The sequence below is a fragment of the Hyperolius riggenbachi genome, chromosome 6 (assembly GCF_040937935.1).
Source record: "Hyperolius riggenbachi isolate aHypRig1 chromosome 6, aHypRig1.pri, whole genome shotgun sequence".
Taxonomy (NCBI): domain Eukaryota; kingdom Metazoa; phylum Chordata; class Amphibia; order Anura; family Hyperoliidae; genus Hyperolius; species Hyperolius riggenbachi.
Genome location: NC_090651.1, coordinates 220,639,709 through 220,662,986, shown reverse-complemented (window position 1 = coordinate 220,662,986; position 23,278 = coordinate 220,639,709). Strand labels below are relative to the sequence as shown.

General features: G+C 50.9%; 1 protein-coding gene across 1 annotated transcript in view; it reads left to right on the top strand.

The window, feature by feature from the left end:
* The first annotated feature begins 3,542 nt into the window (after positions 1 to 3,542).
* The window catches only part of ESPN (espin), a 397,424-nt gene continuing 377,688 nt past the window's right edge, over positions 3,543 to 23,278 (top strand). The window contains exon 1 of the mRNA XM_068242154.1: positions 3,543 to 4,409. Within this exon, the coding sequence (XP_068098255.1) occupies positions 4,116 to 4,409 (294 nt within the window). The 5' untranslated portion in view covers positions 3,543 to 4,115. The remainder of the gene's footprint in view (positions 4,410 to 23,278) is intronic.

Sequence of the window (23,278 nt, the reverse complement as noted above, 5' to 3'; positions counted from 1 at the left end):
AAATAAAAAAAAAACTGAAGCAGATGCCACTTTTGAGAATGATTTGTTCCAATAGAGCAATAGAGCCAAATCCTACACACAATGAATTAAAGCTTTTGCCTCTGATATTTAACATGAAAAGTAGAAAAATGTTTACACAGCTACTTAGACATTATTTGTACATTGTCATTTTAGAACACTTGGTTTGATAGGGTTCCTTTAATCTGTTCCAAGCAGGAGCAGCGCCAACAGCCACACATTGCCAATGAGCTGGCAACCAGAATGTGTTCAGCTTTGCTGATCCACACTGCGTGTGTTTTCTATGTGGAGAAAAAGTCAGTGTTCTCCTAAGTTTATTCGTAAAATCAGAATCAGATGCACTAAATCAGCTGTGACTGCTCAGAACACAATTCGGGCTGGTTCACACTGGAGCACTTTTTCTGCTCTTTTTTTTCAGTATTTGCTGATCGCTGTTGCGATTTGTATAAAATAGCAAACACACTGCATGAAGCATTTTTTGAGTGAGTGTGATTCTCGCTGCTAGAACAAAATCACAGAATGCAATTGCCCAAAAATGTAAGTGCAAATTCGCAAAAGTGTTTTGCAGTGTGAATTATCCCTTGAAAAGGATCTTGAAAGGAAACTGTCTAATCTAAAGGTGGCCATACACACAGAAATTGTCATCTAATGTGGCAAACAGATCGATCTAATCTGAATCTGATCACAGAGGGATGGAATCCTTGCACACACTGCACATAGATTTTTAATAGAAAGCTATTATGAATCTATCGAACCGTAGGTTTGCACTGTTCAAAGCTCTGCAACGCTATGAACTTTCAGTCCACTGCCACCTCTGATTGATCAAGATTTTATGTCTGGTCTGCTAGATAATTTCTATCGATTCTCAGCAAAAAATTGCTTGAAGTTGTGATCTATGTGGCATGTTGTGTTATAGATTCCCAGCAGATTTGATCACAGTTCTCAAATCTGCCGAGATTCAACAGGAAAGGTAGACATACAGTACATTATTTAGACAAGACTGCAAATCCGATTTGCGATTCCGATTTTCCCTGGATACTATCAAAAGAAAAACGCAGAAAAAACGCAGCATGCAGTACCGATTAAAAATTGAATTGGCATGTGAAAATCTATTAAAAATCGGAATCGGAATCGCATGTAGTGTGCAAGAGGCCTAAACAGGGCTCAATTCACTAAGCGTTTTCAGTGGTGATATCATTTCTGGAGGTATTTGCTCATTTGCATATGATTTATCACCGAGGTAAATTCACTAAGCTGCTTGTTTACCTTTTACCACCTTCTGGGGGTAGTAGGGGGTAACATAGGAAGGGGTACCATAGGAAGGGGTACCCGATAAAAGTTTTCACGGGGGCCCTATAATCTGTAGTTACACCACTGCTGCTAACCCCTCTGTCTCCTCCCCTAGTGTCTCTACCCCACTGCCCTCTAGATTAGAGTTTGCAATGGCAGGGACCTCCTCCTCCTCCTTCTTGTTCTGCTAAACTTTATCATCAGGGGGCACCTCTTGCAATAGGCAGTACAGGCAGTCGCTTGGAGCACCATGCCAATCAAAAGGTGCATCTGCGGCCGTCCAGCGCTACTACTATGTCATTAATTTCTGTCCCATCCTTCTGTCACCAGCGGCAGCCAGCTTCCTACATGTGTGTGCAACGTGCTACCACTCTTCCATCTTCCCTTCCCCCTCTTGGCACCAGCAGGCCAATAGACAGGGGGGAAAGCTTTGCTACACACCTCGCCTCCTCTAAGCAGCCACAGGTGCAGTGTTTACTGAGTGTAGCTGAGCCCCCTAACCCTGCCCCCCACCAGTCAAGTCCTGGAGTTAGATGCCAGGCTGGATGCTGCTGCTGACCCCCTGACTTTTAAAGATGGCCGTCTATGCCCCCTTGCATCCTCCTTCCTTGATGGACAGCAGAGCAGGCTGCGCTCTCAGGAGAGAAGAGAGAGCAGCCAGCTACCAGTCAGTGAGAAAGGATCGAGAATCAGGAGCAGGGGCACAGCAGCATTATCTGACAGGACCGCTGTCATGTGAGTAGAGAGAGGGGCAGGAGTGGCACTGTGTGTGAAGAAGTCCCCCTCTAGTGACAGGAGAAAGACAGGGACACACTGTAGAAAGTAATCTACCTTGCATTCGTAATGCTGGGAGCCTGGGAATATACAATGAGGTTTTTTTTGGCAGATTTACTTTCCGATCGATTTTCCGATTGATTTTCTGATCTATTTACATTTACTTCTATGAGAAAATCGATCAGAATAACGATCAAAATCAGATCGGACCTGCCAGAAATTACCTACCGAGCCATCTATCTGCCAAAAAAACGCATTGTGTATTCCCAGCATAATAGCTGCTGAAAAGTTCCTGTGTCTTAGGCCTAGTGCACACCGAGCGGTTTTTCTAGCGATCCGCCGGCCGCATCCGCCTGTAAAAACGCTTGGCTAATGTATTGCAATGGGCTGGTGCACACCGGCGGTTTGAGGTTTTTGCCCAGCCGCAAACGTGCCTCCTGCTGCACGCATGCGGTTTTCTGAAGTGTTTCGTCCTCAATGTAAAGTATAGGAAAAACGCAAACCACTCTGAAAAACGCTACTTCAGGGCCCGTTCTCACCTGAGCGGGAATCGCGCGATTCCCGCTCACAGCAAATAGCTACACAATGTAGCGAGTGGCAGTGTTCTCACTGCCGCGGTTGCGGTTAGTGATAACTGCAACCGCGCTGCATGCAGCGGTTTGCCGGCGACAAGCGTTCCGCGATTAGCGATCGTGATTAGCGTGCATAGCACACTAATCGTGATCGCTCCAAAACCGCCGCAGTGTCCAGTGATTTTTCCGCGCTAATCGCGGGAAAATCACTCCCGCAAAACGGTAATCGCCGGCGTTCTGCGATTTTAAGTGTGAACGGGCCCTCAGAGCGGTTTGCCAGGCGTTTTTGTTAAAGAAGCTGTTCAGTAATAGCTTTTAGGGCCCTTTTCCACTAGCAGTCGCTAGCGTATACGCTGAACGCTAGCGATTGCTGAATCGCAATTCCGATGATTTCCCGACGTTTGCGGCCGCGATTTTGCTATGCTATGCACTGCATAGCAAAATCGCGGCAAATATCGCTCCGCCGCGCGTTCGCGTTCCCGTCAAAAACGAATCGCGGTAGTGGAAATGACCTACCGCGATTCCTATGTTAAAAAGCAAACCGTAGCGATTGTAAAATCGCTAGCGGTTTGCGACTTTACGATTCGGCCAGCGCAAACGCGCTGGTGGAAAAGGGCCCTTACTGTAACAATATGTGTAATCTGCTACACAAAAACGCACATTTATTGGAATTCTATCCTAGTGAAAAATGTTCTAAAAACACATCAGATAGATAAGAAATTCATCTGATGGTCTATCTGCTGCTAATCTGACGAGTGTATGGGCACCTTAACTTCTATGGCTGTAAAGCAGCAGACGGATCAGGAGAAACAGAAGGAGGGATTACTAACACTAAACTCTTCTCCATCACTAGAGAAAGGAAGGGGGAGGTGCCAGAGGAGAGGGACAGCTGACCGTGCTGAGTACAGAGATGTTTCTCCAGCAGCAGTAGAAGCACAAAAGGACAAACTCTTCATCTCTGAAAACAAGTTCACACCAAGGCCATGTGCCAAAAACCGGGATCACCTTGCGGCCGTATGTCCTTGTCAGACACATCTGTGAACTTAGCCGCTCTTTCTGGGGAACTTCAGAGGAGTTAACGGTCTACAAGACATCAAGCAGCAATGGTGTGACAGCTCTAAAGACGGGCAACTCCGGGATTACAGATACAACGTTGTGACAACTTCAAGGAAAAGGCAACCCCTGCATGAAACGTGACCACGTATAGAGAGTCCCCCAGAGCAGAGCAGTTCCCCGGATTACAAGGAGGACGTTGTGAACATCCAGGAACAAAGGCGAGCAATAAGCATGCAGCAGCAGCCACCCTGGACAGCGCACGGCTCTCTCTAGTGCTGCATGTCCCCTGTGCACCTGTTGCCCTGCACGCAGTGCACGATGCATAGGGATAAGTAAGTTTCTGGTGGGGGACGCATGGCGGCTTCTGCACACTGAAGGCATCTTCCGGTTACCCTGCTGCGAGCCATGGCCCTGGAGAAGGCTCTGCAAGCGGCCAGACAGGGGGACCTAGAGACCCTGAGGAAGATGCATGCGGAGGGCCAGCTGCACCCCGCTCTGAAGGATCCCATGGGCGCCTCTGTGGTGCACCATGCCGCTCGCGGGGGAAAGCTGGGCAGTCTGCGGTATCTGGTGGACGAGGTGCAGCTGGAGGGCAACTGCCGCGCGCGGAACGGGGCAACTCCGGCGCACGACGCGGCTGCCACTGGTAGCCTGGCCTGCCTGCAATGGCTGCTCACGCAAGGAGGCTGTGACTTTGAGGTAGGTGATCCTACACTGTTGTGACATACTTGGCTGACTCTGCGCGCCCTGCTCATAGTGCTCTCGCTCACACTCCCAGTGCTCTGCTGTCACATGGACAAACTTTTTCTTTATGCCCACTAACAGTACAGGGAAGAATTGCCAGAATTGATCAGATGAATTCGATCGGAAATAAAATTGATGTTATGCCTCAATTTATTTTTCCATCAAGAACCCATCTGTACTTACAATAAAACTCCCATTATCCAGTGTAGTGAAATTTTCCGGCACCAATGGGGATTGGCTGATGTTGGATAAGAGTAATTTCAGGTTACTTGAGGCTCCGTTCCCACTTGACTGCATCACGTGCGGCCAGCGGGAGCGGACAGTATAATGTCCGCAGTGATACGGCTGGAGCCTGGGCAGATGCGCTCCCCCATAGGCTATCTGGGATTTCGTGGACTGCACAGAAGTGCGGTCCGCCTACTGTCACTGATCCAGTGGACAACATATATATGTATAACAAGAGCCGTTCTCTCTCCACTGAGTAATGAGCGGAGAACGGACAAAAAAAGTGTGTTCTCTGCTCAAGTGGGAACAGAGCCTGAGAGTCAATGTTAAAAGTAGGCCTAGCTAAACAGCAGTAAGGCTTGGTTCACATTAGCATTTGCCAACGGAAGCGGCTGTACGGTTCCCTGGCCCGTTCCACTGAACAGACAAAAAATGCAGCAGGACCCAATTTTTCGGACCGTTTCACTCAGCTGAACAGAAAAGGAAGGTTTTGCAGCACAATAGGATCCTATGGAAAATGGACGTTTTACAGCACACTGGCTGTAAAAACAGACTGTTTTCCCGGATCCAAATGGCTGGATCCATACGGCTGGCTTCGGAAAAAAACGCAGCTTTGAACCGGGCCTAATATATCCCACATTGTATACTTACCATAAACTCTGTATTAGGCTTCTTTTCCACTTGCAAGCGCAATCACGTTTGTGCTTACAAAAGCTTCTTTTTCCATTTGCGACAGGAGCCATTGGGAGTGAAATGTGATTGCACCCATTATCGTGCAGCCCGACGTTTGCGATTTGCAGAAGATCGAAATGCGGTAATGGAAAAGTGCATTGTTATTTACATGTAAATCACAGTGCGCTAGGGATCGGTAAAACGCTGGGGATCCGTTTTTTTAAGCGGATCGCACCTAGTGGAAAAGGGCCTTCCTTTATCTACTACTACAGTATATCTAAGTCCTCTGTGACTTCATCAAAGCCACGAGTCAGTAGATATACGTCTTGTAGCAGAAGCAGTACTGTGCAGGATTGGGCTTGCTCCTGTGCACATTTCTGGCACTATCTGATGCAGCACTAATTGTTGAACGGGAATATATGTTTCCTGAGCTAATGAGATTGATTTTTACCATTAAAAATACTTTTATTTTCTCAGTTCATAGTAAAAAATACACTCTGTAGCATTATTTCAGAATCAAATATCTTTACCATAAATTGTGACAGGAACATAATCTAAGTTTTGTGATAAGCGGTAAAAATAGCCAAACAAAATGTACGTTTTTTTTTTATCTATAGTAGCACTTTTTATTTTTCAACTGGAATTGGTACAACTGAGGTTGAAAATAAAAACAGGCACTTACCTGGGGCTTTTCGCCGCGCGCATCTTTGGGAGCTTACTGCACAGACGCAGTACACAAAAACTACGCACTGCGCCTGCGCAGTAAGCTCCCGATGACGCACGCGGGAGCGAGCACTATTCGTCTTGTTAGACAAATATAAGACTGGGAGTGCCGGCGGGGAACCAAGGATCGTAGGAGGACAGCACATGGCAGCTGCAGGGGGCCGGTAGAAGCCCCAGGTAAGTGCCCGTTTTTAAGACAAAGGACAGACTTAATAAGTTGACTTAGCTTTAGGCATTGCCAAGGTGGGAGGGGCAGAAAAGGATTAAGATGAAATAGGGCCCTAGGCAAGATAGCAAGTAAACCTGTAAGGAAAAAAGCCCCTGTGGGCTACTTACCTTGGGAGGGGGAAGCCTCTGGATCCTAATGAGGCTTACCCTGTCCTTTTCAGCTTCAGGGATCCAGCGCTGCAAGCCTCCAAAAATCCGTTGCCTCAGTAGGGGCTTCAGCGCAGTAGAGTGGACCCGATCGGGCTTGGCTCTTTCTGCCGGAGCCCGAGAGGAGGCTTGTACTGCGCCTGCGCAGGAGTGGGGATTGGCGAATATTGCTGCACGGTGTTCGGGGGCTGCCAGACCCGAATTCCTGTGGCTGAAGAGGACGGGGAAGCCTCATTAGGATCCAGAGGCTTCCCCCTCCCGAAGTAATTACCCCAAGGGGTAGTGATGGTCATGTGTAGAAGAACTCAAGGAGAAGCATCACAACTAGCAAATCAGAGCCTTACATATGCATCACCTTACCAAACTGATCACATGCTTCTCCATGTGTTCTCCTAGACATGACCATCACTACCCAGGGGCACTTTAAACTCTTGAGGACTGCATTGCTTAACCCCCCTAAAGAGCAGGCCTTTTATTGTTAAAATGGCCACTGCAGCTTTAACCCTCCTGGCGGTTTGCTAAAAAATCGCCAGGGGGCAGCAAATCTTTTTTTTTTTTTTTTTTTTTTTTTCATGTAGCGAGACAAAGTCTCGCTACATGATAGCCGCTGCTCAGCGGCATCCCCCCAGCCCCTCCGATCGCCGCCGGCGATCGGCGATCAGGAGATCCCGTTCAAAGAACGGGATCTCCTGGAGGGCTTCCCCCGTCGCCATGGCGACGGGGCGGGATGACGTCAACGACGTCATCGACGTCGTGACGTCAAAGGGGATTCCTATCCACCCCATAGAGCTGCCTGGCACTGATTGGCCAGGCAGCGCACGGGGTCTGGGGGGGGGGTGGCTGTGGCGCGACGGATAGCGGCGGATCGGCGGGTAGCGGCGGCGATCGGGCACTGCACGCAGCTAGCAAAGTGCTAGCTGCGTGCAGCAAAAAAAAAATTATGCAAATCGGCCCAGCGGGGCCTGAGCGGTGCCTTCCGGCGGCATAGCCCGAGCTCAGCTCGGGCTTACCGCCAGGAAGGTTAAGGCCAAGCTGCAGGGCCGCACAACACAGTACAAGAGTACCCCCCTTTTCCCCCCACCAACAGAGCTCTCTGTTGGTGGGGTCTGATCGCCCCCCCCCCCCCTGTTTATTTTTTTTTTTTAATAAATATTTATGTTATTATTATTATTTTTCTATTTTTTTTTTTACTATTTTCTTCTTTTTTTTTCTTTGATCCCTCCCACCCCCCAGCCAGCCAATAATGGCGATCGGCTGTCATAGGCTTCTGCCTATGAGAGCCGATCGCTCTCATGTGCCCCTGGGGGACAGCCATGTCACACGGCTGTCCCCAGTACAGAGCTGCTGCTTATCGCAGCGCTGTATATGTAAATACACGGCGGTTTCGCCGTGTAACAGTCTTCCGAGTGGCGATCGCTCCGCCCACCAGGCAGGAGATGCGCGCACAGCCTGCGCGCAATCTCCTGCAAACTGCTGCCCCAGGACTTTACGCCAATCGGCGTAAGCTGGTCCTGGGGCTGCCGCCGCGGCCACGCCCATTGGCGTGACGCGGTTAAAGAGTACATCCAGTGAAAATAGACAGAGCCTGTAATGATCATCTCTTTCTGCTTGAGGACAGGTGGGGTGTCGTGGGGTTGTATACATTACCTCTCCTGAAGTCTTCGGGCAGGGAGAGACTCTCTGTCCCTCTTCTCGGCAGTGCGGCGGTGGTCATGTTTCCGAAGACTGCCGAAGGTCTTTGGAAACCTCCACCTAGGTGGCCGCAGGCCGCCCCCACCTTGGCAGCCACCAATCAGGTCATTGCAGATGTCTCCTGTTTGGTGGCTGCCGAGCCACGCAGGTGGGCATGTAGGCTGCCATATTTACTCTTTTTAACCCCTTTTTACACTTTCCCACTGCATCTGCGCTGCAAGGGCTATGCAAGTCTATGGAAAGTCACATACTTAACGCGTTGCGACGCGATGCACCAGAAGTATCCAAACTGCTGCATTCCTAACGCTAAGTCTGCATCGCGTTGCCGCATGATCCGTGCCTACTGCACAGGTTATTCAGCAATGCAAGTCAGTGAGCAACAAGGTAAGTGTAAAGGACAGGGGCATGGTGCAGACCGATGGGAATCTCAGTGACATACTTTTTGCCCAGCAGGGAGTACGCCACTGTGCGGGGATGCACTATGCATATCACCCACCACGGCGGAGGGTCACATGAAGGCTGATTTGGGCGATGCGGTGCTCGTCCCACAACCACAAGTGTAAAACTGGCCTTTAACAATACCAGTTGTCGGGCATTCCTGCTGATCTATATGACTGCAGTAGTACTGGATTAATTGCATGTAATTAATCCAGTAACATTTCAGTCAGAAACATCGAATCTGCATGCTTGTTTAGGGTCTATGGCTAAAAGTATTAGAGGCAGAGGATCAGCAGGAAAGCCAGGCAACTCGTACATTAGTGTGTAAAACGAAATACATATGGCAGCCTCCATATCCATCTCCTAGTTCAGGTGTCCTTTAAGTAGCCTTTGGGGAGTGATCTAACAAATCAGACGGGGGGCGCGGCCCCAAACCGCCAATCACAGCTACTCCCTGCTCCTTTCTTAATTGGAGCCGATGGTCTCTAAGGCAGGACCAGGGCTCCGTCACTGAGGCCAATCACTGCAATACCGTTTATGATATTGTTTAAAAGGAAACAAATATGGCAGCCTCCATATCTCTCTCACTTCAGGTGTCCTTTAAAGTTGGTCAATGAGATACAAATTTTCTTACTAATGTAAATTTGATGACAGTTGCATGCAACGCGGAATTGGGCCAGTCAAATTGCTGTGTGTCAAGTTTGAAGTACGTTTGCATGCTTGCTGAAAACACACTGCATCTCATTGAGTTAAGATGCAGAATACCATAGTATGTTGTTATGACAAATTACTGTATTTTTTGGACAAATAAGACTCACTTTTTCTCCCCCAAAAGTGGGGAAAAAGTCACTGCGTCTTATAGTCCAAAAGCGGGGAGTTCCTGTCTTGTGAACGCCTGCCAATACGAACCTCCTGACCAGATATAATATTTTGTTTTCATTTTCTTTACGGCTTGTCTTTAGGTCACATCCATATACTGTAAAATATAGAACTGTAGAATATGCCTACATCAATTACCAGTGTCATGCGCAAGAATTTTCTGTGGCTTTAATTATACATATCTGACCTTGCAATATTTGTATGATTGCTACATTTGATATGTGTATTTCCCCTCAGATAGCTCTCCTAATGGGTCAGATGTCAGGCTGTTTGTTTACCATCATGTAGTTACAGTAACATTTGGCACAGTCAGGGTTAAGCTGATCAATAATAGATTGGCCTCTCTCAGCAGCAGGAAGCAGAATGAGTGCAGTGTACCTGTGATAGGTAGGGGATTACTATATATAGACTGTAGGAAACAACTCTATCCTCTGTGCAGATTTAGCCAGGTGAGCTCTGATGCTTCCTAAGCTGTACAGTGGTCATGCTACCCTTCCATAATATTGCTGATGCATATAGCACTGATGGAGATGCTAAAGAAAACGTGGGAATCTGTCAGAGAACAGTTGCATATTTAGGCTGCTGCCCTGAATGCAAATCACGATGCTTTAGCTGGTATTTTGGTTCCTGACAGAGTTGTGGTAATGTAGAGAGCAGTGCTGAGCAGATTACACTGTCTGAAGGTGGCTGCAGTGGATCTGGTCCATGTGCTGATAGCACAGTTTGTGATCTGTTTAGTGGACCGGTAAAAGTGTTTTTTTGGACACTTTATTAGTTCACCGACACCATGTGCTTCCAGTACTTTTATGTTCAGGCTTCAGCTGTATTTCTGTGTAACCTCAGGTAACATTAGGGGCTTGATTCACAAAAGCGTGATAACTCAGTTATCACACCTAAAAACTCAGTTATCACGCCTAAAAGCTTTGCACGTGCAAACTAGAGTGCAAACTACTTAGCACCCTAGTTTGCACGTGCAAAGCTTTTAGGCATGATAACTCAGTTATTACCCTTTTGTGAATCAAGCCCTAGGTCTCCACCTTGCTGCACCATCGCTAACACTGGCATTAGATGAGGCACAAATGACCCACAATCACTCCTGACAGATGAGAGTTTGGGATCGTGTTTACATCACATGATGTGGGAGCGGGGTAATGTCACAAACGAATGACATAGAACTCCGCTGACCTTTACAGACTAAGCAGGAGTATTGTGCTGCAATATCCACAGTGGAGCCTTGTTACAAGGATTCAGGAATAGGAAGCAGCAGCCAAAATTGGCCATGTGACTATAAGTTCTACCATGAATTAGGCTTGGGGGCATTGTTGCAGGTTAGCTGAATTTAACATAGATGCACTTCTGCATGGCTGCGCCTGGAGATGGGGACATCTTCTGATACATTAGATTGTTTCGCAATCCATCTCTAAAGAGGGATTGAACTTGATTTTTTTCCCTAAAGTACATTATTTTGTACATTTTTTTTCCTGTGCAATATCATGTTTTATTCACATTCTTTATTTTTATTTCATTTTTCTCTTGATGTGTGTCTCCCATTTGGCTTTATGCTTTGTTTGGGAAGTTAAAGGCTTTGATGTAGGGTTTGAGACACTGGCCAGGGTTCATTACCTGTCTCAAGCAAGTACGTAAAACAGCAAGTAGTCTTTGGGCAAGGCTTTCTAATGCTCTGGTCGCCCATGGAATGTGCCCTAAGTGGCTGCCGTCCTGAAGTGCATTATAAATCTTGCCTTTTCGTCTCTCTGTATAACCAGAAGGCTCAGTTCACACTATGCCAGAATCCACTGTAGTGAATGCACTGCAATATCTTCCTTTTTAATGGACAATAATCTATAAAAAATCATTGCATGGACCGGACTTTGATGGACCTGACTGCTGCGAAAACGTTGTGCTAGTCACTATGCTGTATCACCGCTATCAATAAAAATGTAAAGCCTGGAGCATCGCTCCCACTTCAAGGATTGAGTCCTGACTGGATTTGTGTATTTGCAGCTGTGTCCCCCTGTCTAGCCTCTGCCCCCCCCCCCGCACGTCCAGCTGTGTCCCCTGGTCTAGCTTCTGCCCCCCCACATATCCAGCTGTGTCCCCCATGTCTGGCCTCTGCCCCCCCCCTGCATGTCCATCTGTGTCCCCATGTCTAGCCTCTGCCCCCCCATGTCCAGCTGTGCCCCTGCATCTGTCCCCTGCCCCCCATAGGTCCAGCTGTGTCCCAGTGTCTAGCCTCTGTCCCCCCGTGCCCTTCCTCTGTCCCCCTATGTCCAGCTGTGCCCCCACATGTCCAGCTGTGTCCCCGTGTCCGGCCTCTGCCCCCCATGTCCAGCTGTGTCCTTGTGTCCGTCCTCTTCCTCCTCACATGTCCAGCTGTGTCCCCGTGTCCGGCCTCAGCCCCCCCCCCCTCGCATGTCCATCTGTGTACCTGTGTCTAGCTTCTGCGCCCCCCCCCCACATGTCCAGCTGTGTCCCCGTGTCTAGCCTCTGCCCCCCCTGTGTCCGTCCTCTACCCCATATGTCCAGCTGTGTCCCCGTGTCCGCCCTTTGCCCCCCTGCATGTCCAGCTGTGCCCCTGTGTCCGTCTTCTGCCCCCCACATGTCCAGCTGTGTCCCCGTGTCTTGCCTCTGCCCCCCATGTCCAGCTGTGTCCGGCCTCTGCCCCTTGCATGTGTCTAGCTTCTGCCCCCCACCCCCACGTGTTCAGCTGTGTACTCCAAATCCGGCCTCTGCCACCCCCCCCCCCCTCCCCCGCATGTCCAGTAGTGTCCCAGTGTCTAGCCTCTGCCCCCCGCATGTCCAGCTGTGTACCCAAGTCTAGCTTCTGCCCCCCCCCCACATGTCCAGCTGTGTCCCCATGTCTAGCCTCTGCCCCCCCTTCCCCGCATGTCCAGCTGTGTCCCCCATGTCCGGCCTCTGCCCCCCTGCATGTCCAGCTGTGTCCCCGTGTCTAGCCTCTGCACCCCCCTGTGTCCATCCTCTGCCCCCCCATATGTCCAGCTGTGTCCCCGTGTCCGCCCTTTGCCCCCCTGCATGTCCAGCTGTGCCCTTTGTCTGTCTTCTGCCCCTCCACATGTCCAGCTGTGTCCCCTTGTCCAGCCTCTGCCCCCCATGTCCAGCTGTGTCCGGCCTCTGCCCCCCCGCATGTCCAACTGTGTACCTGTGTCTAGCTTCTGCCCCTCCCCCCATGTCCAGCTGTGTCCCTCATGTCCGGCCTCTTCCCCCCCATGTCCAACTTTGCCCCTGTGTCCTACCTCTGCCTGACCCATGTCCAGCTGTGTACCCGTGTCTAGCTTCTGTCCCCCCCCCCACATGTCCAGCTGTGTCCCCATGTCTAGCCTCTGCCCCCTTACCCCGCATGTCCAGCTGTGTCCCCCAAGTTCAGCCTCTGCCCCCCCCCCTGCTTGTGCTAGTAAATATGCTGTATCACCGCTATCAATAAAAATTTAAAGCCTGGAGCATCGCTCCCACTTCAAGGATTAAGTCCTGACTGGATTTGTGTATTTGCAGCTGAGTACCCATGTTTAGCCTCTGCCCCCCCCCCCTCATGTCCAGCTGTGTCCCCATGTCTAATCTCTGCCCCCCTACCCCGCATGTCCAGCTGTGTCCCTCATGTCCGGCCTCTGCCCCTCCCCCTGCATGTCCAGCTGTGTCCCCGTGTCTAGCCTCTGCCTCCTTACCCTGCATGTCCAGCTGTGCCCCCCATGTCCAGTCTGTGTCCCCCATGCCCAGTTGTGTCCTCCTGTCTAGCCTCTACCCCCCCTTGCATGTTCAGCTGTGTCCCCAATGTCCTGCCTCTGCCCCACCCCCCCATGTCCAGCTGTGCCCCTGTGTCCGTCCTCTGCCCCCCCATATGTCCAGCTGTGTCCGTGTCCGGCCTTTGCCCCCCCCATGTCCAGCTGTGCCACTTTGCCCCCCATGCCCAGCTGTGTCCTCGTGTCCGGCCTCTGCCCCCCATGTTTAGCTGTGCCCCTGTGTCTGTCTTCTGCCCCCCCCACATGTACAGCTGTGCCCCTGTGTCCGTCCTCTGCCTCTCCACATGTCCAGCTGTGTCCCCGTGTCTGGCCTCTGCCCCCCGCATGTCCAGCTGTGTACCTGTGTCTTGCTTCTGCCCCTCCCCCCATGTCCAGCTGTGTCCCCCATGTCCGGCCTCTGCCCCCCCATGTCCAGCTTTGCCCCTGTGTCCTGCCTCTGCCCCCCGCATGTCCAGCTGTGTAGCCGTGTCTAGCTTCTGTCCCCCCCCCCCCACATGTCCAGCTGCGTCCCCATGTCTAGCCTCTGCCCCCCTACCCCGCAAGTCCAGCTGTGTCCCCCAAGTTCAGCCTCTGACGCCCCTGCTTGTGCTAGTCACTATGCTGTATCACCGATATCAATAAAAATGTAAAGCCTGGAGCATCGCTCCCACTTCAAGGATTAAGTCCTGACTGGATTTGTGTATTTGCAGCTGAGTACCCTTGTCTAGCCTCTTCCCCCCCACCCTCATGTCCAGCTGTGTACTCGTGTCTAGCCTCTGTCCCCCTGCATGCCCAGCTGTGTCCCCGTGTCTGGCCTCTGTCCCCCCTACCCCGCATGTCCAGCTGTGTCCCCCATGTCCGGACTCTTCCCCCCCTGCATGTCCAGCTGTGTCCCCGTGTCTAGCTTCTGCCCCCCCCACATGTCCAGCTGTGTACCCCATGTCCTGCCTCTGCCCCCCCTGCATGCCCAGCTGTGGACCCCATGTCCTGCCTCTGCCCCCCCCATGTCCAGCTGTGCCCCTGTGTCTGTCCTCTGCCCCCCCCCCACATGTCCAGCTGTGTCCCTGTGTCTAGCCTCTGCCCCCCTGCATGTCCAACTGTGTCCCCATGTCCTGCCTCTGCCCCTCATGTCCAGCTTTGCCGCTGTGTCTGTCTTCTGCCCCCCCCCCACATGTCCAACTGTGTCCCCGTGTCCGGCCTCTGCCCCCCATGTCCAGCTTTGCCGCTGTGTCCGGCCTCTGCCCCCCGCATGTCCAGCTGTGTCCCCGTGTCTCGCTTCTGCCCCCCTACCCCGCATGTCCAGCTGTGTCCCCCAAGTTCAGCCTCTGCCCCCTGCTTGTGCTAGTCACTATGCTGTATCGCAGCTATCAATAAATATTTAGGATTGAGGCCTGACTGGATTTATGTATTTGAAGCTGAGTACCTCTGCCCCCCCCCCCCCCCGCATGTCCAGCTGTGTCCCCCACGTCCGGCCACTGCCCCCCACATGTCCAGCTGTGTACCCGTGTCTAGCCTCTGTCCCCCTACCCCGCATGTCCAGTTGTGTCCCCGTGTCTAGCCTCTACCCCCCTTGCATGTCCAGCTGTGTCCCCCATGTCCTGCCTCTGCTCCCCATGTCCAGCTGTGCCCCTGTGTCCGTCTTCTGCCCCCCCCCCCCATGTATAGCTGTGTCCCCGTGTCCGGCCTCTGCCCCCATGTCCAGCTGTTCCCTGTGTCCATCCTCTGCCTCCCCACATGTCCAGCTGTGTCCCCGTGTCCGTCCGCAGCCCCCCCCCGCATGTCCAGTTGTGTACCTGTGTCTAGCTTCTGCCCCTCCCCCCATGTCCAGCTGTGTACCCATGTCCTGCCTCTGCCCCCCCATAGTAAGGGAGGGGAACACCGAGAGCCCAATATGGTGCAGTAAGTTTTGTTAAGTGAATATGTGATAGTATAAGAGAGTTTATACTCACAAACACGGGTTGCCTCTCAGGCAACCACTGTATAAGCAGGTGAGGAGATTAGACCTGTCCCCACTCAGGATTAAGAAGTCGCTCTCTGTAGTGAAGAAAGAAGGGGGCCAAACCCCTCCACCAAGGGTGGACAAATTGTGTAGACGGAACAGAGGCGCCAAAAGGGTAAAATAAGATAAAAGGTTTAAAATCGGGGGGGGGGGGGGGGGGGGGGGGTGATGGGTGGATCCACCTCTCCCGCAAGCAAACAAGCGAGGATGTTGATTTTTCAACACATGTAAAATTTTTAATTCATACACTCCAAACAATAATGCAACGCGTTTCGCGGGCTCAACCCACTTCATCAGGCTATAAAAAACGGAGTATGACACTTGTGTGCAGGGTTGTCAGCTTAGCGCCTCTATTTTTCTCTATTCTATTGTTAGAGGCGCTAAGCTGACAACCCTGCACACAAGTGTCATACTCCGTTTTTTATAGCCTGATGAAGTGGGTTGAGCCCGCGAAACGCGTTGCATTATTGTTTGGAGTGTATGAATTAAAAATTTTACATGTGTTGAAAAATCAACATCCTCGCTTGTTTGCTTGCGGGAGAGGTGGATCCACCCATCCCCCCCCCCCCCCCCCCCCGATTTTAAACCTTTTATCTTATTTTACCCTTTTGGCGCCTCTGCCCCCCCATGTCCAGCTTTGCCCCTGTATCCTGCCTCTGCCCCCCGCATGTGCAGCTGTGTACCCGTGTCTAGCTTCTGAACCCCCCCCCCCCACATGTCCAGCTTTGTCCCCATGTCTAGCCTCTGCCCCCCTACCCCGCATGTCCACCTGTGTCCCCCAAGTTCGGCCTCTGCCCCTTGCATGTCCAGCTGTGTCTGGCCTCTGCCCCCCTACCCCGCATGTCAAGTTGTGTCCCCGTGTCTAGCCTCTGTCCCACCCCTGCATGTCCAGCTGTGCCCCCATGTCCTGCCTCTGCCCCATGTCCAGCTGTGCCCCTGTGTCCTTCCTCTGCCCCCCCATATGTCCAGCTGTGTCCCCGTATCTGGCCTCTGCCCCCCATGTCCAGCTGTGCCCCTGTGTCTGTCCTCTGCCCCCCCACATGTCCATCTGTGTCCCCGTGTCTTGCCAATGCACCCCGCATGTCCAGTTGTGTCCCTGTGTCTAGCCTCTGCCCCCCTGCATGTCCAACTGTGTCCCCATGTCCTGCCTCTGCCCCTCATGTCCAGCTTTGCCACTGTGTACTGCCTCTGTTCCACATGTCCAGCTGTGTCCCCGTGTCCAGCCTCGGCCCCCCATGTCCAGCTGTGCCCCTGTGTCCATCCTCTGCCTCCCCACATGTCTAGCTGTGTACCTGTGTTTAGCTTCTGCCCCTCCCCCATGTCCAGCTCTGTCCCCATGTCCGGCCTCTGCCCCCCACATGTCCAGCTGTGTCCCCGTGTCCGGCCTCTGCCTCCCGCATGTCCAGCTGTGTACCCATGTCTGGCCTCTGCTCCCCCGCATGTTCAGTTCTGTCCCCGTGTCTGGCCTCTGCCCCCGCATGTCCAGCTGTGTACCTGTGTCTAGCTTCTGCCCTCCTTCTCATGTCCAGCTGTGTCCCCATGTCTATCCTCTGCCCCCTCCCCCCACATGTCCAGCTGTGTCCCACATGTGTGGCTTCTGCCTCCCCCATGCATGGACAGCTGTGTCCCCTGTGTCCTGCCTCTGCTTCTCCACATGTCTAGCTGTTTCCCCCGTGTCTGGCCTCTGCCCCCCCCCCTCCTCCCCGCCCCGCATGTACAATTTTGTGTCCGTCCTCTGCCCCTGGCCTAAAGTATAATACAGCACAGGTGGATATAAGCAGTTGGAAGATATCTGCCCACTAGAGGATAAAAAATTATTTCTTAACCGATCCACCAGTTAGGCAGGGGCACTGCCGCAGAACCACCAATCAAAACAGAGCACACAGAAGGATACATGGGAAGTAATTGGGCACACAGAGGACACATCGGGGAGAGATGGGGCACACAGAAGGACACATGGGGAGATGGGGCACACAGAAGGACACATGGGGAAATGGGGCACACAGAAGGACACATGGAGAGATTGGGCACACAGAAGAACACATGGGGAGTGATGGGGCACACAGAAGGACACATGGGGAGATGGGGCACACAGAAGGACACATGGGGAGATGGGGCACACAGAAGGACACATGGGGGAGTGATGGGGCACACCGAAGGACACATGGGGGAGTGATGGGGCACACCGAAGGACACATGGGGAGATGGGGCACACAGAAGGACACATGGGGAAACGGGCACACTGAAGGACACATGTGGAGATGGGGCACACAGAGGACACATGGGGAGATGGGGCACACAGAAGGATACATGTGGGAGATGGGGCACACAGAGGACACATGAGAGGAAATGGGGCACACAGAAGGACACATGGGGAGATGGGGCACACAGAGGACTCATGAGGGAGTGATAGGGCACACAGAAGGACACATGGGGAGATGGGGGCACACAAAAGGATACATGGGGGAGATGGAGCGCACTGAAGGACACATGGGGAAGACGGGGCACACAGAAGACACATGGGGAGATGGGCCACACAGAGGACACATGGGGGAGAGATATGGCACGCAGAAGGACACATTAGGTAGTGATGGGGCACACAGCATGACACATAGGGAGATGGGGCACACAGAGGACACATGGGGAGGTGGGGCACACAGAAGGACACATGTGGGAGATGGGGCCCACAGAAGAACACATATGGGAGATGGGGCACACAGAAGGACACATGGGGAGATGGGGCACACAGAAGGATACATGTGGGAGATGGGGCACACAGAAGGATACATGTGGGAGATGGGGCACACAGAAGGATACATGAGGGAGATGGGGCACACAGAAGGACACATGAGAGGAAACGGGGCACACAGGACACATGGGGAGATAGGGCACACAAAGGACGCATGAGGGAGATGGGGAACACAGAAAGACATATGGGGGAAATGGGGCACACAAAAGGACACATGGGGGAGATGGGGCACACAGAAGGACATATGGGAAAAATGGGGCACACAGGACACATGGGGGAGTGATGGGGCACACAGAAGGACACATGGGGAGATGGGGGCACACAAATGGATACATGGGGGAGAAGGGGCACACAGAAGGACACATGGTGAGTGAGACCGGGCACACAGAAGACACATGGGGAGACGGGGCACACAGAAGGGCACATGGGGGAGAGATGGGGCACGCAGAAGGTCACATGGGGGAAACGGGGCACACAGAAGCACACATGGGGAGATGGGGCACACAGAGGACACATAGGGAAACGGAGCACACAGAAGGACACATGGGGAGATAAGGCACACAGAAGGACACATGGGGGAGTGATGGGACACACAGAAGGATACATGGGGAGATGGGGCACACAGAAGGATACATGGGGGAAATGGGGCATACAGAAGGACACATGCGGAGTGATGGGGCACACAGAATCACACATGGGGGAGTGATGGGGCACACAGAGGACACATGAGGGAGATGGGGCACACAGAAGTAACATGGGGGAGTGATGGGGTACACAGAAGGACACATGGGTGAGATGGGGTACACAGAAGGACACATGGGTGAGATGGGGCACACAGAAGGACACATGGGGGAGTGATGGGGTACACAGAAGGACACATGAGTGAGACTCTCACCTCGTTCCACCTTGTCCACCTGCCTGCAGCTCCACCTGTATACTTTTCACCTGGTGCTCCACCTGCAGCTTGATCTGTGTGAGGTGCTCTCATCATGCTCTAGCCTGCTCTCCTGGCCTCAGATCTTGTATGCTTATTGAGGGTTCTTGTGCTGGACCCAGGAGAACCAGAGCCAGTAGTCAGGAGACAGAATCATTGGGGGTCACTTAGCTCAGCAGCTCCATTGTCTTGGCTGTCCCTACTCGACTCACTTCCCCTGTCACCGCCTCGCTGACTCTCTTGCAGCCTCTGCTGCTGCCTCGCTGTCCAGCTTACTGCCTTGCAGACCTGGCTGGACCGTGGTGGTGCGTGTTGTGCAAATGGTTGAGCATGCCATGCATGGGGTCCCAGGATCGATACTTTGCATGTGCGCTGCCAAGTCTGTATGAATTCAGCACACATGCGCCACCAGTGCAATAAAGAGTATATACTTATGTCTTATACTAGTAATACATTTCCATGAATCGTATATGTAATCTAGATGGCAACTGCCTGAAGACCAAATCGCATCGCCAAATCACATAGCCGGGTTTTCTCCAATACATGGACATTTACTACTAGGACTGGAAATAAGTATATCTTCTTTATTGCACTAGCCTTAAAGTCAGTGGCGTAGCAATAGAGGATGCACAGGTTGCGACCACACCGGGGCCCCTGGACCAGGGGGACCCACTAGGGGTCCTCCTTCATTCATCTTATTAGCTTTTCATTGGTGTTATGCTGGTAATGAACACCTCTATATGTGCATTGGAATAGTAGTAATCCTTAACAAACTCTAAGGCCTTGTTCACATTATAAATTGCCAGAGCCCTTATTGCACGAGTGGCTGCAGCATGCGTTTTTACCAACATAGGAGCGTGGACCTGATCAGCAGGAGGCGAGCAGCGGACGCCGCCAAAGGAAGCCTCTTTTTGATCCAGAGTCTTCCTTCTACTTAGGTAAGTATATGCCTCTGAACCTGAGCTTCCGCTCTTGTTCTCTTTAACCTCCTTAAATCCGGCAAGGAGGCAGCGCCGCACTTTTTTTTTTTTTTTTTTTAAATCATGTAGCGAGCCAAGGGCTCGCTACATGATAGCCGCTGAGCGGCGGCATCCCCCTACCTACTCCGATCGCCTTCGGCGATCAGAGTATGCAAGAAATCCCGTTGAGAACGGGATTTCTTGCAGGGCTTCCCCGGTCGCCATGGCGACCGGGCGGGATGACGTCACCGACGTCATGGACGTCGTGACGTCAGAGGGAACCCCGATCCGCCCCTTAGCGCTGCCTGGCACTGATTGGCCAGGCTGCGCAGGGGTCTGGGGCGGGGGGGGGGGGGGCGGCTCGGCGCGGCGGGTAGCGGCGAATCGGCGGCGAGCGGCGGCGATCGCAAGTTACAAGCAGCTAGCAAAGTGCTAGCTGCTTGTAACAAAAAAAAAAATTATGCAAATCGGCCCAGCGGGGCCTGAGAAATCCTCCTGCGCAGGTTACCCCGAACTGTGTTCGGGATAACCGGCAAGGAGGTTAAAGTGATACTGAAGCGAAAAGAATACCTTATGATATAATGAATGAATATCAAAAGAAAAAGTCTCACATTTTTATTTTCAGTTACATATTTTTTTTGTTTTATAACATTGCATCATTCTCTAATATTTGCAGCTTACAAACTACACTCTGTATTTTAAACTATGACCCAGAGCAGAGCTAATGACTCTTTGAACTTTCCTGCAGTAAAACCTTAAACAAAAAAAAACCTGTGAGTGACAAGTTAAGATGAGTGCTTCAGAAAACAGCACTGTAGCCGACCAAGCTTGGTCAGACAGCTCAGAGAAGCTCTTTTGCATAGATAACAACTTAAAGAGGAACTCCAGTGAAAATAATGTAAAAAAAAAAGTGCTTCATTTTTACAATAATTATGTATACATGATTTAGTCAGTGTTTGCTCATTGTAAAATCTTTCCTCTCCCAGATTCACATTCTGACATGTTTTACATGGTGACATTGTTACTGTGGGCAGATTATGTAGCTGGTCTGGCTTTAACAGACAGCTGTAAGCAGCTATTTCCTGTCTGAACATTGTTACATTGTGGCAGTTTGCCCAGAGTACCGTACGGTACCAGAGCCTCTTGTGGGAGGGGTTTCAGCACAAAATCAGTCATACAGCGCCCCCTGATGGTCTGTTTGTGAAAATCATTATTTTTCTCATGTAAAAGTGGGTATCAGCTACTGATTGGGATAAAGTTCAATTCTTGGTCGGAGTTTCTCTTTAAGTTTCTTAACGCTTTCTGTACTGGAAACAATATGATACTCATATCTGTGCTACTAATGTTCTATTTTTACTATACATACAAATCATTACTTCATAAGTTTATTTTGACTTCAGATTCCCTTTAAACCTGTTATTTTTGCTGTTCCATGATCCATCAGTTGGGTCAAAAAGAGGGATATATTAAAAGGAGGAACAGGTGATATGCTTTCAAAACAGGGCCTTTTCCTCAAAAGAAAAAGGGGGCAGTTGTGATTTAAAGAGAATCTGTACTGTAAAATTCTTACAATAAAAAGCATACTGTTCTATTCATTATGTTCTCCTGGGCCCCTCTGTGCTGTTTCTGCCTCTCCCTGCTGCAATCCTGGCTTGTGATTGCCATTTTTATGCAGTGTTTACAAACAAAAGACATAGCAAGTGATACGCTGAGAGTAGCTCAGGGTGTGAGTCATACAGAGTGTGCAGGGGGCCTGGAGAGGGTGTGTATAGCTTCTATCCAATCACAAGCAGCACAGCACATTCCAGCCTGACTGCCTCAGCCCGACAGAGCTGACAGAGGAGAGAAGATTAGATCATATAACAGAGATAATACAGCCACTGTGCAAATAGGAAAGGCTGCAGTAAGACAGAGCACATTAGAACAGCTATAGGAACATATAGGATAGAAGAAATAAGGATACAAATTTTGTTACAGAGTCTCTTTAAAGGGAATGTCCAAGCAAAATAAAAAAATGAGTTTCACTTACCTGGGGCTTCTACCAGCCCTATGCAGCCATCCTGTGCCCTCGTAGTCACTCATGGATCCTCTGGTCCCCCACTGGCAGCTTTCCGACCTCGGAGGTCGGCGGGACGCATTGCGTACATTTTTACGCATTCCCGCTAGTGCAGGAACATTAACACATACATTTTTACGCATTACTGGTTCAATGCGTAAAAATGTACGCATTGAACCAGTAACGCGTAAAAATGTATGTGTTAATGTTCCTGCACTAGCGGGAATGCGTAAAAATGTACGCAATGCGTCCCGCCGACCTCCGAGGTCGGAAAGCTGCCAGCGGGGGACTAGAGCAGCAGTGAGTGACTACGAGGGCACAGGATGGCTACATGGGGCTGGTAGAAGCCCCAGGTAAGTGAAACTCATTTTTTTATTTTGCTTGAACCTTCCCTTTAAGCTGATGTCACGGTCTTTGAAAAGATATATAAGAGCACTATTGAGCCAGTTCAGCCTTCAAAATGGCTGCTTCTACTTTCATTGTGGCCATAAAAATGATCTACTATCTAGTAATGTAGCTCTCTTCAGAGGAAAGTTTTTATAGGAAGCATGTCATCTATCTGATGGGGTGGAGATAAGGTATTGGTGACAGTACTGACTTTGCTGCTGTCTATAATTAATTAACTATAGTAAGACATTGAATTGGCAAACACTGCACCTACTCTGACATCAGGCAATATGATAGCTACACTTGAGTCACAGAATGACATTAACTTAAATGCTCGGTAAGACTTTATCTAAATTTTCGTTGTGTATGCGACGTGTGATATAGCAGCTCCTTAGTTATAAACTCTGTTTAACTATTTTATTGCACAAAATATTGAAGGGACCCTGAGCAATGGCCTAAAATGAAAATCTGGACCTGGGGCTTCCTCCAGCCCCCCATAGCATCCTCTTCCTCCCTTCTGTGGTCCCGCTGGTGGCACCGGTAATCCAGGGACTTCGGTTGAAGTTGCAAGTGCGTTCCCTAGGAGCGTCATCACACCAGTCGCCATAAGGGTCCTGCGCATTTTAGGCCACTGCTCAGGGTCCCTTAAGTGTTCCCTTTTGATATTATTGAAGCTTATAGAAGCCAGGATGGTCATCAGATACTTTACTTATAGACTACCAGCCTTGATGTCTTGTCCTATTGTCAGTTTTCCTGTGAACTGCCTTTTCTGATGCTGTGCATTTTGGCACTCTGACATGCCTCAAGTTTCCTCACCCACATTTCCATTTGTCTCATACTGTACCCACACACTGAACACACACACATTCTCTCTCACTCATTCTACTAGTTCTGCCTCCTCTCGTTTTCCAGATCGTTTGGAACTCCTACATTCATTCAGTCCTGCAGTTGTTAGTATAGGACTACAATAAAATGGCCGCTGGAACATACTCTATGAAATGG